The sequence below is a fragment of the Necator americanus genome, chromosome I (assembly GCF_031761385.1).
Source record: "Necator americanus strain Aroian chromosome I, whole genome shotgun sequence".
NCBI lineage: Eukaryota > Metazoa > Nematoda > Chromadorea > Rhabditida > Ancylostomatidae > Necator > Necator americanus.
In genome coordinates, this window is record NC_087371.1 from 11324868 (window position 1) to 11343371 (window position 18504).

At 39.7% G+C, this 18504-nt stretch overlaps 1 protein-coding gene across 1 annotated transcript; it reads left to right on the forward strand.

The window, feature by feature from the left end:
* Positions 1 to 3864: 3864 nt before the first annotated feature.
* Positions 3865 to 4164, forward strand: RB195_005160 (uncharacterized protein; the record flags this gene model as incomplete). Its single annotated transcript, XM_064177492.1, has 1 exon — positions 3865 to 4164. The coding sequence occupies one exon, from the start codon at positions 3865 to 3867 to the stop codon at positions 4162 to 4164; it is 300 nt and encodes a 99-aa protein (XP_064034617.1).
* Between the last annotated feature and the right edge of the window lie 14340 nt (positions 4165 to 18504).

The window sequence follows — 18504 nt, forward strand, 5'->3', positions numbered from 1 at the left end:
ACGAGGAGCAAAGCGTGCAAAACGAGAGCAGCAGACATCGGAACAAAGAGGCAATGGTCATCAGTCGCACTGTCACGTGGTATGGAACTACTCAAAGTTGCCGCCGGGAACCGTTGCTCGTGGCGGTGGCGGTTTCCAGCTCTTTTCGCCAACATTCAATAATTTATGCACATAGATAGAAAAAAGAACTGAGGGCGAGAAAGTGAGATACTGAGCATAGCGCATGTATTCTAACAATGAAATAATGATCTGAAAATGTTGCTAGAACATAGAAGAATTGAGTCCTTTAAAGATTGCATTATAATTTTGCAGGTCGAAGACTCAAGGAGCATATCTCTGTAGAAATTGTTCGATATTTTCACTCTGAGACATTTATGTTATTAACATCTCGACAAGCTTATTTATGATTATGAATTTTCTTTGAATAGAGAGAAAGAGAAGGATTAAATTTTCTGGTTCTAAAGACTCCTGCGAACTTTATGGCTTGCCCCTCATCGGCTCCTCTCTGCATTCGACTCTAATCAAGTAATAAACTATCAATTACGTGTAATCAAAGTCAGAACGTCAGCTAATTCGTTTTCTACGAAAACGAGAAGTCAGTGGATAATAAGGATATGAGATCAACATAAGATCATATCACCATAAGTGATCTTAGCATTTTCTTAAAATCGAATAAATCGATTGAGAGCAAAAGATTTTACAATTCAAATTTTAGATGTAAGTTTGTACTGTATGAGGAGGTGCCAAGATTAGCCTCATTTTATTTCAAGATCTTCGTAGCGCCGCTGAGCAACACTAGAAACCTCATCTGATAAATAAGTGTTTCAAAATAGCAATCAATAACCTGTAGTGAAACTTTTGAGGGGAAAGGCAGAAATTGCGTTACGTCTTTTGCTTTGAACTCGTCCAGAACATGACAGAGACAACTCGGATAAAAATTGTAGTAAACCGAGTAAATAAAGACGAAAAGGAAAAACGGAGTGCAAGGAGACATCAGTAATCAACCTGCGACTAACCTGAATACAACTTTAGTCCTGCATAGTACTACTACGGTAGTCAAAGAATTAAAGTGCTTTAGGGAGTTTGCTGTAGTATCAGATTCGCACTTACTGCACTTATTCGTAGGCTATTGAAACGTTTTCAAAAAATCGCAAGAAAAAAAATTAGAAAAGAAACAAAAAAATTGGAAGGATCATCTGAATGCCCTTTTCAACGCAAATCTCTGACACGCACAATATTAAGAATTGGATGTATTTTCGTATGGCTAGGAAAATCGGTAGCGCCATCAAGTGAAGAAGAAATCGAATATCGATCGTTCCACACATAGATACTTATATACTCATGCAATTTGCAACTAAACTAATTCGTTTCCGTTATTTACATGAATTTGTCGATCTTCAAACATAAACCCTGGTTCTTTTCTTTTTGTCTAGTCAAATTAAACGTACTCTTTAAATAAAACACTAATAACTATGTACTTCCGCGTCAACGGTAGCACCATTTAAAGGCATCTCCCCCCCCCCCTGGTACGGATTTCAGGTGGAGTATTCGTATGCGGGATGGGAGACTATAGAGAGGGGGGAGATTCCGTCCATTTCTTCCTAATTGCCGTAAAAAACGGTCCGGAAGATGCGGCGCTTGCACAAGGCTGGCGCGCTCCAATCAAACTCCTTGTAGGAAATAGTGCGCCAGAACGCCCGAAGCCGTATCTTCCGGGCCATTTTTTTACGGCAATTAGAAAGAAATGGACGGAATCACCCCCTCTCTTAAATCCACGATCCCGTATACGAATACTCCACCTGAAATACGTGCCACCTCAGATTCGTGGAGTGAAGCCTTTAAACCTCTTTTTTCGAGAACCCATCCGGACAAGACCGCTTTGAAAATAGCGGTCATGATCTTGGCACGCGAGCCAGACATTCTGGCGCGACAAGCATTGGCAGTTTTATATAACACCTGTATAAACCACAGTATGCTGTAAACGTATAAACGTCCGTTTAAGAATAGTAGTAAAGAACAATCCATAAGCCAATTCCAAACCAAGCAACGAGTTGGCGCAGTATCAAGGGATCTGCGGGATTTGACCTACTTGGGAGTCAGATGCAAAGCGCATCTTGATTGGTTACTATTAGTGGTGCAGCTCTAACCCGATGGTTCGCTAACATCATGGTTTTATGGCTTTTAAAAACGTCACCAAGGAAAAGGATAAAGGCGAAAATTGAAAAGGGTGGATCGTTCCGCCTCTACCCAAACGGGATCTAATTTAGAGAAGAGCTCTATTGTGGTCTGCTTCAGTGACATTGTCTTTGAATGTAATCTGTTTGCTAAATCACATATTTCAGGGTGACGACACGTATGAGAGGAGAAATCACATGTGTATTTGATTATTCCGCGCTCTACAGAAAGTGAAAACGCCGAAACGTCAGCCAGAAAAAAGATCGATAACAATTTTAGTTCTGTTCGGAGAAGAAGCGCATTATCCGAACATCTTTAACTGCACAGATCTCAACGGAGAATAATCCCCCATGGCAATGTTCCTTTACTCATTATCCTTTGTTGGGAGTTTGCTGGCTAGCAAATAATTAACGGATATACTCCATGGATACGCAGGTTTCAACGTTATGGACATTATAAAATGACATGCACAAACAAAAAATACGATGCAATTATTAATGGTAATAAAAAACTAATAGTTGTAATAATAATAATAATAATAATAATAACAATAATAATAACTAATAGTTGTATTAACAATAATAATAAGAATAACAACTATAATAAAATAAGGTGCACAGGAATCAAAGAACGCAAGAAAAACATGCCGACACTTCCATGGCGCTCCTGCGAACTTTACGATCAGCTGCACTCGTCGAGAGAGGTGCGCCTGCAGGTGGAGCTCGCACCTTTCAATTCCCACTGATTGCAGTAATCACTAATAAAATACGGCGTACACGCTCCGTATTCTGAGTAGATCTAATTGCACAGCGCAGAGATATTTGATGTTTGTCACATGATCGGAAATCGTAGCGCGGAATTGTTAAGAACACAATATTGCACAAAGACTCGTTCCAGCGAAACTATAGCACCTGAACTGAACCATTAATAACGAGGAGAATGTCCTCGCGCATACATACGGCGGAAATCCGTTAAGTGAAGGCAAATATGCCAATCCAAGAAGATACTTTATGACTACTCCCGTTAAGGAGGATTAGGAAAAGAAATTATGCGAACTGGGCTTTAATACATGCAAAAATTAATGCGTAAAAATATATGCGGGAAGGATTTATTTTCACTAGAAGTACAAAAAAAAACATCCAGGAAGTACATACGTAGGCAACGTGTGTTTCCGTTTGTTTTACTGTTTTAATCCCTCTACCAAACCTGATAACGTCTACAGAGCCAGAAAATACAAGAAATTCTTAGAATCACAAAAATTGAAACGTGCTTTTAAAAAAAATGGAGTCTATCAGAAGAAAATTTGTTCCAGAAGTTATGTACACCTTTTCAAGCGAGATACAAAGTGCAAACAAGGAGAAAAAGTGGAGAAACAAACAAAACACAACAGAAAACCATGTAAAAATGAACTCCGATAAATGCATTTTACTAAAATTCTGAAGCGGTTTTTTTTTCTTAGCCAAGATTACGGATGAAAAGTTTTGCTTTGAGGAAAAATATTGATATAGATTAGAGAAAATAAAAGAATATCTGTTTTCTTGTACAGTACTTTGAACAGCAAAATCTGATGTGCCCAAATTCTTTTCGAAAAGAAATGATCTCCAGAAAAGCGAAATTATAAAAAAGGCAGAAATGTAGTGAGAGGCACGCTTGGTGTCCGGCAATGGTCGGAAGCAGCCGAGAACAGGAATGGCTTCCGCCGAGCGCCATTTTATCGCTTTCAAAAGACGATTGCTAAGCCAACAAGAAAAGTCTGTCGCGAACAACCGCGCTCCCTTGTCAACACAACACGACCTCAACGCGGATTCATGGATTCAACCCAGTAGCAGTATGCTGAGAGCAAGTCACAGCAAGGCACATGGGAATAAACGTGAAAAACGGAGTGCGGAGTGGCGGCGGAGGAGGAAAGTCCACATTATTCGAGCAGCTCCACTATTCAACAATGACGGTACTGGCAAAAGCATGTTTAGTGATCCAATAAGCAGATGATCAAACAAAGCTTACGCTGCTCCTCTTTCAACGCATACGTTGCTAACCAGACAATAAAACCGCGTGAAAATCCTATCGAAATTCTTTAGCCACCGCGGAATAAATTCGTTCCCATAGATAAGGATTCCTCCACCAATTCCTGTTCTTCTTCTCTTTTTTCCCTTCCTTTTCTTTGAAAAATTCTTTTCCAAAAGAGATTTAACTTGTCAAAATCTCGAAATCATCGCACAAATCAAGGATCACAGACAATACGACTGCGCCACATTGGTTTTAATGTGTATAAACCAATGACGCAATTTTTTTCGTCATAAGTTTAAATACATTCAAATGACTATGGGATATTTACATCGCTCATGAAGAAAATTCTTTAAGAAAAACGAAAAAAAATTGTGGGTAGCTCATTTTAGTAAGCGAACTTAAACGAAAAAACAAAAATATTCTTTAAGCGAGAAAAAAACCCACAAATTCTTCAAGTGACACACGGCGGAACAGTTCCTTTGCAAAACGAAGAAAGGTTCACATGAACTTTCCAGAACTTCAGTAATCAAATTTAGAGTGCACTCAGAATTGCACTTTCATTTTTATCACAGCCAAAATTAATTAAGTCGTACAGGATCAGGTCAATTTAATATCAGTTCCTGGGTAATTTCAAAGAAACAACAAAAATTTTACATCTAGGTAAATTATTATGACTTCCCAGTACCTCAACAGTGCACGTCCCACCTCCACCTCGCTAGTCATAGATTCCGGTTACGATTTGCTTTAATGGCATAAATATTTTAGAGCTTTTTCCTTCTCAGTTCTTCTCTCAAATTAAAAATTAACTTAGCAACGTGATAAGGAAATAATTAAAGATGCCAGAATTGCAGCTGGAATTACCATTATTAGAATTATGAAAACATCATGAACTACTGCGTAAGAGAATTTAAAGGCAACACCCCATGAATCTGGGGTGGTACGGGTTTCAGGTGCGTTATGTCTATACGGGGTAGTCGTAGATTGTGGGGAAGTTGGCGATTCCGTTCAACTCTCCCGAATCACCGTAAAATACGGCCCGGAAGATGCGACGCGTGCATGAGGCTGACGCGCTCCAATAGAAATAGAATTGTGGACAACAGCGCCCCGGAACGCTCGAAGCCTTATGCTCCGGGCCGTTTTTACGACGATTAAGAAGAGGTGAACGGAATCACCCTCTTCTCCACAATCTACGACCCCATATAGGCATAACCCACCTGAAACATGTCCTACACCAGATTGCTTCTAAGTACAACACCGCTACTAACTTGTGTCCCAAAATCCGTCGCCGACGGATTAATCCGTCGCAAACCGTCGGAATTCTTGGAAGTGGTCAAAATTAAATTTTGAAAGTACCATTCGAAAGTAAATGAGCTGCTGATTTCAAATATACCTCGAGAATTTACTTTTGACAAATGTGTGGCCTGAAAACGGGCAAAGTTTCCTCAAGTCCCGTTAATTACTTTCACACCTCCGCTATCCTGCCATTGGCATATCTCGCGGATACATCTGAATGGAAGGAAGGGGTGTTCAGAGGATTTCCGCTTATTTCTCGAAATTGGATAAAATGCTTATTACATCCGTAATCAGGAGGTTATTTAGAGCATTTTGATACCCCACATCATATGTTGGTTCGAAATTTCCATTCTCTTAAGAAATTCAAAGCTAAACGAGAAGGACAAAAAAGTGCTCGCAGTACCGTCTGGAACAAAACTTTACACACCACGTGGTACTACTCAGACAATATTTAGCTTTAGTTGAACTTTATCGTCCACTGTAGGCTGCCAAGGTGTAGTGAACCATGCCAAATATCAAATAAATCGATGAATGCGCTCGAACTGAAGGAATCGAATTGATCAAGCACTTGGAATAAAGTGAAATTCGTGTATTGAATTTACAGAAGAAAAGTCCCGAGTTTTTCGATTGTCCAGAGTAGTGTAACGCTAGTAAGAAGTAATAGAATAAAAATACTTTGGTTTTAAAAACTTGGGGTCAACGCGTATCAATCCAAATCGAAAAACGCGGTGAAAATGAGTGAAAGAAAATGAGAAATGAGAACGGCGCAAGCTCAGTGCGAATGACGTCTGCAGAAAATAGCTCAATTAAATGAGTTAATTTCATCTTTTCCTACTTTTTATTGTTTCTAATCTACCGCAGATAAATAGGTTTGTATTTTTATTCGTAAAGCGATTGTTGGTAAGTCAAACGATAGGGGTGATCCCCGGAGCCGGAAAATAGAAGGTAAAGACTAAAAAAAGATGCGTTTTGAAGAAGTGTTCCTTGTTGAGTTTGAAAAAAACAGTCCACAACAAAAAAAGAATCTTGCACAAAGAAGGCATATCTTACGAGAAATTAACGAACAAAATTTGACACGAAGTTGAGGACTTAGATCGGAACAGAAAAAAAAATGCAGAGAACAATACCCATCGAAACTTTAGAAATAAAAAAATCTAACGCATGAGTAGGGACAGATTTACAAGAAAATGCATGGAGTTTTTCGATATATTTTTGGAGGAAGCGGTGTTGCGGGTCCCTTAAACTGCCCTTGCCGCCCAACGACACTTTGAAGGTAGGTTTAAAGGTAGTTTGAAGGTAGTTTAAAGGTTTTTAGCACGATAGACACTGAAATGGCGAGGAAAACGGCTTTTGTTCTTATGGAACCCATTAGACCGCCACGCGTCCACGAGCGAGCGGTCGAAAATCAATGGACTCTCCTCAACAGCCTATTTAAGTGAAACCAATGAATAGGCTGCTAAGGGGAGTGGAGCGCGCACAAAGGTTGCGCATTCTAACGTGCTTGGTAGAAACAAACGTCTTTCCTATGCCGTTCTTCAGGACAACCAGGAAGGAAGGGAGCGACGTCACGCAAATGCTCGTAATCTACGCTCCGAACTTTATATTTTGTCACAGGATTTTCAACTATGTCAGTTTCGTTACCTTTAAATAAAATATGATAAAAGACAAAGTCCCTGGCGTATCAATCCGCTGAGGTCTAGAAACCCGTGCCTAGCCTATACAGTGACTTGCGGGGGCTACCCGATGGTCAAGTCGCTATTATTTTCTTTGACAAATCTGGCACCAGTTTCGAACCATCGACCGTGTGGCTACAACGACCGACCTCTAACCAATTGCACTACACCCGCCTCAAATAAAATACGAACCGTTCCAAATTCACTGTGACTAGCTTGTCACCTAACGCCCAGGCAAAACAATAAAGGAAAAACGAGATTATCGCATCACTAATGAGTAATCATAGAATCCTATTAATAAGAGCACGAAGAATGGGGAAACCAACCCTAAATATCAAAAGTGTGTGTGAAACCCTGAAGATACGTAGGGAAAATGTTACATATCATTTCTTGTGCGAACTTCAAAAACAACTACGATTTTAAAACACCTGAGAACAAAATTACACAGCAACCTGTCAAATCGCAAAAAGCCGAAAAAGCATTTTCGTTCAAAATAAGTGGTCCGAATCACTGAATGAGTATAACAATTATAACATGACGATTCAATTTCCCTTCCTACCCCATAAAAATGTGTGAAAGATTTTTATTATTAATTTTATTATTTTAAATTATTAGCCACATCGCACTTTGATAATTTTTCCACTTAAAATTTTCGCACAAATATTTTTTAGCTCCATCTTTCTTCGCTCAACCCCACGTGCTTCTCCCAAAATTAAACTTAAAATAAAATCGATCATTCGATCGAATCGTTCCGAATTAGTATAAATTAGAATAAATTCGGCGGAATCGAAATGTGAAGCGTTTGAAAGAGTTCCAAATCGAGTTGCTCGCAATGTGAACAAAGCAGAGTCAAAAAAGGCAGTAAAATATAAGCCAGGTAAAATAGAGCTCCGCTTGAACTGACGGGCTCAGTGGAAGAAGAACATTCCTCTCAAATTCAAAGACTACGGCGGAAATTATTGCAAAAAGAAAAAAACGAAAAGGTAAGAACAAGGAAGAAAAAGAGAGGAGACATGTCAGGCATGAATTGAACGCTGCAGCGAAATCGAGTGGTCACAGTAAGGAGACACTAATTGCGAGTTCTTTCGAGGTCCTCATCAAAAATACGAAGAAGTGAGAAGGTCAGGACTAATAAGATAAAATTACACGAGTAAGGTAAACACGCAATTAAGGACACGGTCTCAAGTAAACAATCTGTACCATAATTGGAAAAATAACGAAAACTAGGATACGATTTGCAATCAGATTATGCGCAAAGGCTCGTTCTACCTGCATTAGTTGTGAATGCACCTGCGTTTCCAGGGTTTATCATTGAAAATCGCGCTGGTGTTAATCAATAGCAACTCATCGGAAACCAGTTCGACGTGGGTTCGGTATTTCGAGAGACCAAACTGTGCCGGCTCCGTGGAATCACTCAAAGAGCGCCGTGAAACGGAAAATTCACCGATGACAACAGCTGAAACAAACCGCGAATGTATTTGCCGCAAGACTAAAGAGATAAGAAAACGGAGCAATGCAGGCGCCGATAGAGACAGATGCAACCGTGTTATGATGGTGTTGGACTGATAGAACGCAGTGAACGAGATACAGCGCAGACTGTAAACGGCGCGCAGCCGCCGTGGTTGCATGTTGTCTGCGTATGAGAAGGTGACTTTCGAAGGTTCAACGCACGCGGCCACCGACCGACCGACAGCGATCGCACTCGACTGCTGTCTAAGGACAGCGCGTCTCTCAAAAATTTCCGATGCTGGGATCTCCCCACGAATAGATGGAGGTACGGGTTTAGTTCACGAATATGAGCGTGGTCACGCCCGATTGCTCCTAGCAATCCAGAGAAAGGCAGCAAGTATGGTAGCTAAACATGTGACCTCCACTCCTCAACGACGCAACAGCTTATTACGGGAGATTGGACACGGACAACGCAACGTTTGAACAACGGACATCGCACGACAATGAAGTTCACAACTTTCTGACGTTTCAACGGAAATAAGTTGCACCGTTGAGGAGACAAAAACACACAAGGTAGGGCTGTTTTTCTGGATTTGTGGTGGAAATTGAGCATGATCCCTCTCATCCTCGTGGAGTAAACCCTCATCTCTCTACTCCACCTGAGATCCAAAGATCGAGAATTATGTAATGTGTTGCCTTCGGACGGATTGCTTGCGATAAACTGCTAATTTCATGATTGTAGAGTTCAATAGATATCAATCTGACCTAGACGCGAACGTAAAGGTGATATCGTACAGAAGCCCCTCAGTTTCCTCGAGAAATCCATACATCTCAGATCAACGAACAGTACAGTAGCACGTCCCATTCACGTGATAGCACGTGATTAAAACGTACACACAGGGTAGTCCAGTGCTGTAAACTCGTCCACCAACCTTAAAACTGGCACAGTTGCTCGCTTTTTCGGTCTAATCATCCAAAATTAGACAGACTGTACATGAAAATTCACAGAGAAAATATCGCAAAAGAATTTTTTTTTCTGTGCGAAGCTGTACAACTATTTTTTGATGGAACGGAAAAAAACAAATTTGACTTCTTCTATTTTCTTTTCTGTGGTTTTTCATACCTTGGATCTTTATTTGTATTCATGCTAAGTTTCTTGCTAAACAACGTATTAAACAAGACTTATAGGTTCATTTTATGTCATGCAGACATAACAACGTGCGTTATTGTATTTTGCGCATCAGTTGCGCAATTCATGGGACCCTAACCGCGTTAGTTGATCTCAGCTAGTTGGGACAGAAGAAGTGAACATTAAGAGACGTACTATGCTAAAATCTGCTATCTTCAACATACTACGTCATGAATTGCAGTCCAGAATGCAAAAATAACAAAAAAAAAAGCCAAAAGTGAAGATTTAAAAAAAATGAATGTGCGATGACATATCATTAGAAGCCCATTGATGAGGTGTTCCAAAACAAAACATTCTTTTTCCTCAGCACCAGAGTTGTCCATTTGCCAACAATAGTCATTTTTGCGAGAAAAAAAGCATTGCCTACAGTTCCTCTCTCTTCCTAGAGACCGTTCCTCTGCCCACTTCCATAGGGTATTTACTGATTTCCCTTTTCGTCAGAAATCTCAAGTACTGGATCTATCTTCGGTCACTTTCACGCTTTGCTCGTTAACAAATCATGCACGTGAACGGGTCGCACACAATAATAGTACGAATGGGAAAACACGTGAACGAGTCCGTCTTTATTGAAGACAATGAATCCGTAAATAGTAGACATACTGTGAAGAAAAGCGTCACAGTTCTGACTTTTATTGGATGCCGCGTGATCGCAAAAATTCTCGTTTTTTTTTTCGATCTAAGACGTTGTTTGCAAATGTGTTAACGAAAAGACGAAAATTTTGCTTCAAATTCTAAAACTAAACGAAAGCTAAATAATTAATTAAATGATGAATTCTAGATGGCCACGGACTGATCAGTTTACCCAACGAGGCTACTCCTTACAAACACGCGAGTAAAGACATCAAAACGTGTAAACAGGATTCCATCAAAAGTACAGATGTACTAAGACTTGCTTCGTCTGCTAAATTCCAATCACTCTGGTGCATCCATCTGATTTCTGGACTTGTAAAGAGGATTTTGCATTTTTGCTGTGATGTTTGTAAAATACATGTTGAAAGTTTCTTCCCCCACCTAACAGGGAACCTAACATTGAAAATTTCCGAAAAATTCCGCAGACAGAAGGGTGCCGCTAACTTTTAAAAACGCCTTTTTAAAAGTTTTTTGCTACTATTGTTACGAATTTTCTTTTCCCTTTTCCAAGAAAATAAAGATTAGTAGATAAAATCTCCACCGGATTTTCAGCGATCCTAAACGTAAATACCTCTATTGAGGAAGGAGACCAGCAATCGGAGTGTATCGAGAGGGAACCTCTTTTCTCACCCTCTTTTTTTGAGACATTTTTGAATGCAATCAGCAAAACTATCTATATGATTCTATACGATTCACAAACGATATACGATTCTATACTATATGTATGTGTTTACAGTACAAAACCTTTGCGAAATTCCACAGTTTTAAATTCAGGCAACAGGTGTAGCCATTTAATTAAGATTTACAGCAGTGGGACTTTTATAGGTGCCTCATCTTGAAGTCAACCTACATATCTACTTAGCACAAGCCCAAAATATACGGGGATTGCGAGCCAATGTCTACTATGAACTAAATTGTACAGGCCATATCTAATAACAAATATACAGTAATAAAAAGACAAATAAAATAAAAATAGTAAAGGTAGTACTCCATTAATATTATTGATACGATTTCTATAACTGATACGTAATACACATTTCTGTCTTGATGTTAACACGAGAAATTGCGGAAAGGGAACTAAAGTGTCAAAAGAAAGAAGAATGAAAAAATAAAAATAAAAAGAAAAAGACTCAAAAATTACAGATGCAGAGTCATACCTCGCATTACAATAAGACAGAAAAATACGTTACGAATCACGGGAAAAAGAAGTAGAGAAATATTCTACCTGTAAACAATAGCAAATAGTAAAAAAAATACGTGCAATAACACAACAACAACAAGTTCAAATATGTGTATGGCCTTAGGAAATAAACTCGTAATCGTTGAAGCACGCAGATTCCTTAGTAACATTAGAAGCAGAACAACAAATGCAAAAACATGTTTTTCCACTATCCGCTCTCCTTTTTTTTTTCTTCCTTTTTTTTTCCTTGTTTTCGGCAGTGTTTTGGTGAGGTCTTTTCTGCTTTCTTTAAACGTTGGGCGAAACATCTTCAAGCGCTCTTTGTTTCGAAAACAACAATAAATTGTATGACGACAAAACGACTGCACTACGTCTAAAAAATTACAGTCGTATTACAGTCGATTAAAGCACATGAAGCCTAACGGTATGCTCATAAGCTTCCCCACCCTCTAGAAGTGGGTGATTAGCCGTTGCAAAAGGATGCCGGGGATTCATTTGAATCCATAAACCTAGCGAATCCCTGCGTTATTATCGATCTGCACTTTCGCAGCTTCCTTATCGCCCGCCATGGAAATGATTAATTAAAGAACGTTGTAGTTCGGTGGCACAGCACACACGTATCAAACACAAAACCAGCACCATTAGACTCGGGAGCTGGGAGGGGACGACGGAGCATCCCGGATGAAAGCTAATCGACAAATGCTTAGGAAATGGGCACTGTTTTTCATATGCCGGAGACGGAGATGTTGAAATCCAAGATGAGCGCTTCCTACTGGATGAATTGGCAAATAGGGTCCATAATGCGATCCTGTGCGGTGCAGCGAAAGCAAAGTGCATACGATCGTTGATGTTTAGTGTTGGTTGTCAATCGGCCGATTCATGGGAACAAAAGCAATTGATCGCTTCTGCGTAGGAACCTAATCTAAGCACTTTACTTGCACTATTAAGGATTTTTTCTGTAAATCCAAGAAAACTAAGAAAGTGCATTAAGGACTCTGGAAACACCCCTTCTATCCTCAAATGATGAATCATTCAGTAAGATCAAATTTTGAAAAGCAATTGCGTGGAACTTTATTTATACACCTTTTATTTTTTTTCCCATTTTTCAAACAATTTCCGCATTTTTACCCCATTTTAGCTTTTACTCACAAAAACTTCTAATAATTTCTGCACTGACTCAAGGAGTTTTCCGCGAATCGCAAATCGACTCTACTTTTAAGCACACATTTAATTTATAATTTACAGTAGCAGAATGACGTTAGTGTCGCGTGTAAATTGAATAAAGTAGAGATAAGTTGTAGTCCTTCATCTCCCAGAAATATGAGGTGAAATTAGAACTTATGTGAAATAATAGTTCTTTGCAAAGTACGAAAATAATTATACCGGAGATTTCCGTCGCGCACGAACGTAACAAAGAGGTAGGGGTCCTTGCAGAGAAAAGAAGTCACTCACGAGTTAACTTATCACCTTGCGGAAAGATGTTAGGTAGAATGAACCGTTGGATGCTTTCCGTTCTTTGTCTAACGTGCTTAGTTTACAGGTAACGTATCATAAAACAGAAGTAGTGTAGAAACCCGACAGGAAACATAGAGTTAGGGGTGTACATAACGAATATGAGCGTTGCTCCGCTCAATTCCCCTTAATTGTCGTGAAAAACGTCGTGGGAACGGCGTTTTGTTCCTAAGAGGTACGCTGGTACGCGCACCTTTGTACACGCTCCGATCCCCTCAGCAGCCTATTCATTGGTTTTACTTGAACAGGGTGCTGAGGAGAGCCTAGTTGGTTTTGGACCGCTTGTACATGGATGCGGCGCGGGCACAAGGCTGGCACGTTCTAGCTTAATTCGTAGGAACAAGTTAGAAGTTTCCTACGCCGTTTTCACGACAGTTAGTGGAAAGGCGGCCACCCTCATATTCGTTTAAAGGCATCACCCCACGAATCTGAGGTGGTGCAGATTTCAGGTGGAGTATTCGTATACAGGATGGGAGACTACGGAGAGGGGGGTGATTCCGTCCATTTCTTCCTAATTGCCGTAAAAACGGCCCGGAAGATCGGCTTCTTCGTTTTGGCGACCATTTTGTATCGGGTTCGATTGGAGCGCACCAGTCTTGCGCGGCGCCGCATCTTCCGGGCCGTTTTTTACGGCAATTAGCAAGAAATGGACGGAATCATCTCCCTCTCCGTAGTCTCCCATCTCGTAAACGAATATTCCACCTGAAATCTGCACCACCTCAGATTCGTGGGGTGATGCCTTTAATTTATGCCCGAACCCTGTATTTTCAATGAGCTTTCCACACTACGTTGATTTCGTAATACATTGCATTTAATATGTTCGATTTAAATTTATTGTTGATCATTTTCTGATGAGGGATGAGATAATAAGAGTGCAGCAACGCCAGGAGGAGACTTTTTTCATACGAGCCAACCTTGAAATCTGATTATCCAGACGTGGAACTCGCGTTGAAACTCGTAGAGATCCTGCTATGACTTATACACAAAGTTTTACAAACAATGGAACAAGAGCCAAAACCGCTCACATCTACGTGGCGAGGTGGATATCCCTAACAATACGCGGGACAACACCCACAGATGCAGATAGCAGCTTTCCGTTCTGTTCCGAAAACATTTAGGATAGAATCCGTGCGAGCTCCGAAGTCAACCTAAGGTTCCCCAGCCAGAGTTATTCTGAACCCCTGAGTCACCTTGTTATTCAGTGGAGGAGTTTTTCTTCTCCGCTGCCCTATTGACGCGCACGCGCACAACGCTTACACGTGCTAACTGTTCTGTAATCTCGTACTCTCGTACACATCCAGCCACATGGGAAAGTATCCATGTGATCCTAACTGCGTACATACGAGCCATTACGGACATCTGAAGCATCAGATAACAAGCATGAACAGTTACTGCGCCTAAATCGCTAGAAATATCGATCTTCGTCTCACAGGCTCAGACAGACTTCTTTTTTTTAATGTTCTTTTTTAACTCAATCAGGTCATATTGATAGGCGTAGTGAAATCTTACCATAATGATTCGCAATATGATCAACTAATGTATTTATGCTATTAAAAAAACAAAAAAAAAACAAACAAAGGAAAAAACAATGATTGATATAAATTTGATCCCTTCCTTATTTAGCCCGCTGACGACAACGCCATTTTTTACGTGTGTCTAGTGCGTGGGACAAGCGCATCGACTTTCATGAGCTATATTTGTATTATATTCGAAGATAATAAACCCATTTAGGACTAAAAAATCTTAAAAATCAGAAATCATAAAAAAAATACAAGTAGAAAAGTGTCACTGACCTACGCAAAAAAAGAGAGAGAAAGTACGGTTACCTCTGAGCTGCACTATTGTCAATGTTAATTTAGTTCTTCTGCCAAACATGAATTTTCGCTCGTTTTTTTTTTTTTGAGAGAGAAAGAGAAAATATCCGTCACACCCTTTTCGAGCACCACCATACCTTTTTAAAAACCAAATTTCTAGAGGATTTTTTAGACCCTACTCAAAACCAAATAATGTAATTGGTAATACAAATAAAAAATACAATAACGCTGCGCAAGGACTTTACTTTTAATGTTTTATTCGCATCGTTTCAGAGCTGGACCATAGATGCAATAGTCGAAGCCGATGCTCCGAGCCCTTTCACTTTTGGAGGGTTGGCGAAGGGATCCTCATCAGCACCACCTTGAGCCGAACCTCATGAGGCAGGCGACCTTCGTCTGAGGAGGGTTCGACTGCTTCTTATCGCACCTATGAGTCTCGAGCAGTCCAATAAAACATTACCATCAAAATTCTTTGAGACAACACTGCTGACAGAAGCTGCGCAAGAAAAAAATGCTGCCGTAAAATGCATATCCTACTATGAAATCCTCAGATACTACGTACTAGAGCGTGTGTACTACGTAAACTGTACTACTTAAAATAATTTGAGTTAATTACGATTATTTTCTGAATAAAACATACTCGAACAACTAAGATCTATTGTGTTCGTTGTGAAAGCGTCATGGAAACCATACAAAAACGCACATTTGACCGTAAATCACACAAAAGGACAAAGAGTGAAGTGAACTAACCGAATTATTCAAATATCCAACTGTTAAAAACGCTTCAAACATGCCAATTTGCGGAATTTCAGGGCTATATTCGTTTTCATGTTTTCAACCTCATTTTTTGATTTGCGCAATCACAAGAAATTCTATTGTTTGTGAGATTATATTAGGAAATTAGCTTATATTTTGTGATAGCAATTAATAAATTATTAATTTTCCCCTAATATTTTGTGCAAAATTTAATTTGCATTCGAAATATTGCAATTATTTATTCGGAATATATAATGAGTTATTTATTAATTTATTCGGAATATATAATTACTACATCGTATATATAAAGTGCACAAAAAGTGCAAGGCATTGATCAATCTCTACGGGATGCGCTTCGACTTCAACTCAGACTTCGTTTGAGGAACATGAGTGTGCGCGCAGCCTTAGAATGATTTGTGGGGGGAGGTTGGGCTAGCCGATGTGCCAAGTCAGTGTTTTTATCCTCTCAGATAAGTCCGGTACCAATTCGCAGAGATTGCAGGAATGAAAGGTCTGATTGGCAATGGGGCAGCTTCGAACCAATGATCGATTGTGCAGCCACAGCGGAATCTCTTATCGACTGAGCTACATCGTCCCGTTGTAATACGAATAGTATGAGAAATGAATATATTCAAAAAAAAACACTGAACATATAAGAAGGTAGCACTTAATACCTAAGAATCCGTACATACGATTCCGTACGATTAGCTCGATCCTTCGAATGACTGTCACTAGTCTACGGATACAGTACTCCCGTAGTGACTCATTGTACTAAGCGGAAAACAAGGCACAGTCATAATTAGCCCCGGCGTAGCGCTCCCAGCAAGAAATTAGATGGTCATTTACTGAATTACGTGGAAAAAAGGAAGCTTTCCGTCGAATGTATGACGTCAAATGATAGGCGTCAATGTCAATCGTCGACGCTGCGAAAAAAAAAAAGGAATCGCCGCTTCATCGTTGCACATGCTATAAATAATATAAAATCGACGCCTCTTTTTTTTCGATGAGGACCATTCAGTGCAAAACTGTTTGCAGTGAGTAACGGGCAGCAGGCGCTGCGAGAAATGTTACATTGGGCAGCAGCGATAAGCAGGTCTGATAAATCGAGAGAAAGAATCACAGTGGTAGCTTAACGCTTGGTTTTTTTTTTCTATTATTTACTTCTGCATCCTCCAATTGATCAACCTGCTTTATTAATAAGAAAGAAATGTTGGAAGCATGTGCCAAAAAATACGAAAAAAACCTTGAATTTCGTTGACAATAACGCTTTTTTCGTTTTTTTTTTTCACACATGTTACCGACAATCCTCGCTTATTAATAATGCAAATCGATCAAATGAAGTACAAAATATAAAGAATAAAGGATAAATTGTTTGTCGCATCCCAAGCTTATTGACTGATTAATTGATATGATTAACCTGTGACACTGTATCTTTTATTAGTCATTTGATCAGCCTGCTTCATCAATAAGGAAAGACTGTCGGAACTTTGTGTCAAAAAAATAGACGTTAGTACTAACGAAATTCAAATTTTCCTTTTTATTTCCTTTTCTTGAAAAATCCGAACAAATCGCTAGTTCCCGATCTTTCCGAGCTTTCCATCCGCTGATCTAAGGTTAGTCATTATACGCAGTTCAGCTGGAACCGGTCCTAAACAGTAACTCGTTCTGGATAATTCATAAATTTGACATAGATCGCTATGTGAGTGCAATGCCAGTAGGAAAACAAGTACATTACAGTAAAACTCAGGAGTTCTCAGATTTTTCTAACATGCAGCTGACACGTTACCGTAAACAAGCAAATCGAGTGAGTAGCAGCGTAGGTTTTTCCCGAAGCAACGGTGACACCGTTTAGCGATGCTGCAGGAACGTTTCACACGTGGTCCACAACTCATTTTTCGGAGATTTCTTGTCAATGAGGTATCCTTTCACTTTTTTCAGGAGTTCTGAGGTAAAATACATTTCAGTGAAGTGGAATTTTCTAACTACACTCACAAACTACAAACTACATGTTCCTATGCAGTAACACAGGTGATAAGCACAGGTGATAAGTTGTCATAAATTTGTCACATAATTACACAACTAAGGAATATTTTCTGGTTCCATGATTCTGGAATTGTTTGTCTCATTATCCAATCAAGGAAAGTACATCACCATAATTCCCATGAAAGAACGCATGAAGTTTCCCGCAACACCTGTGGTAACATTTTGGAAGCGGTGTAGCACTTTTAAGGCTATTTCCCAATTCAATATTTATGGATTCTCACTGTAAAATGGGGATGACGGCTAACTTTCTAATTTTACACCTTCTTACTGTAAACTCCGGTTTTTTATTCGTCTGCACTCCGCTCACTGAACTCCTTTCAGACCTGCGAGAACAATTCTCGCTGGATGTGAGTGGCAGATTATCGTTGAGATTGTGCTCTGATGCAAAAAAGATCCTCAGCAAGAAGGTCAACTCAGCATTTACATAAAAGACACCTGAATATAACACCAAATGAAAAAGTTCTTTTTTCTAGGAGCTGCAGGTAAGGAATCGAGAAATCAAGAAATCAAGGTAACGAGGTGGAGATTAAACGATGAAAACAACGAATGGCTAATCTACAGTTTCCATTGTGACAAAGCAGAACTAGACAAACTGATTACTCAAGGACACTAGTAATAAATTCATAGAAGTGCAATGCAATGTCTATGTAGCTGCTCCAGCGCTGAAAGGAAATGTCAACGTCGATGAAGTGGAAAGGCCATTCGTTAGATTATCCTTCGGACATAAACGATCCGGTCACACGGAAAAAGCAGTGAGATTATGCAAGAAACGTCGGAAACAAA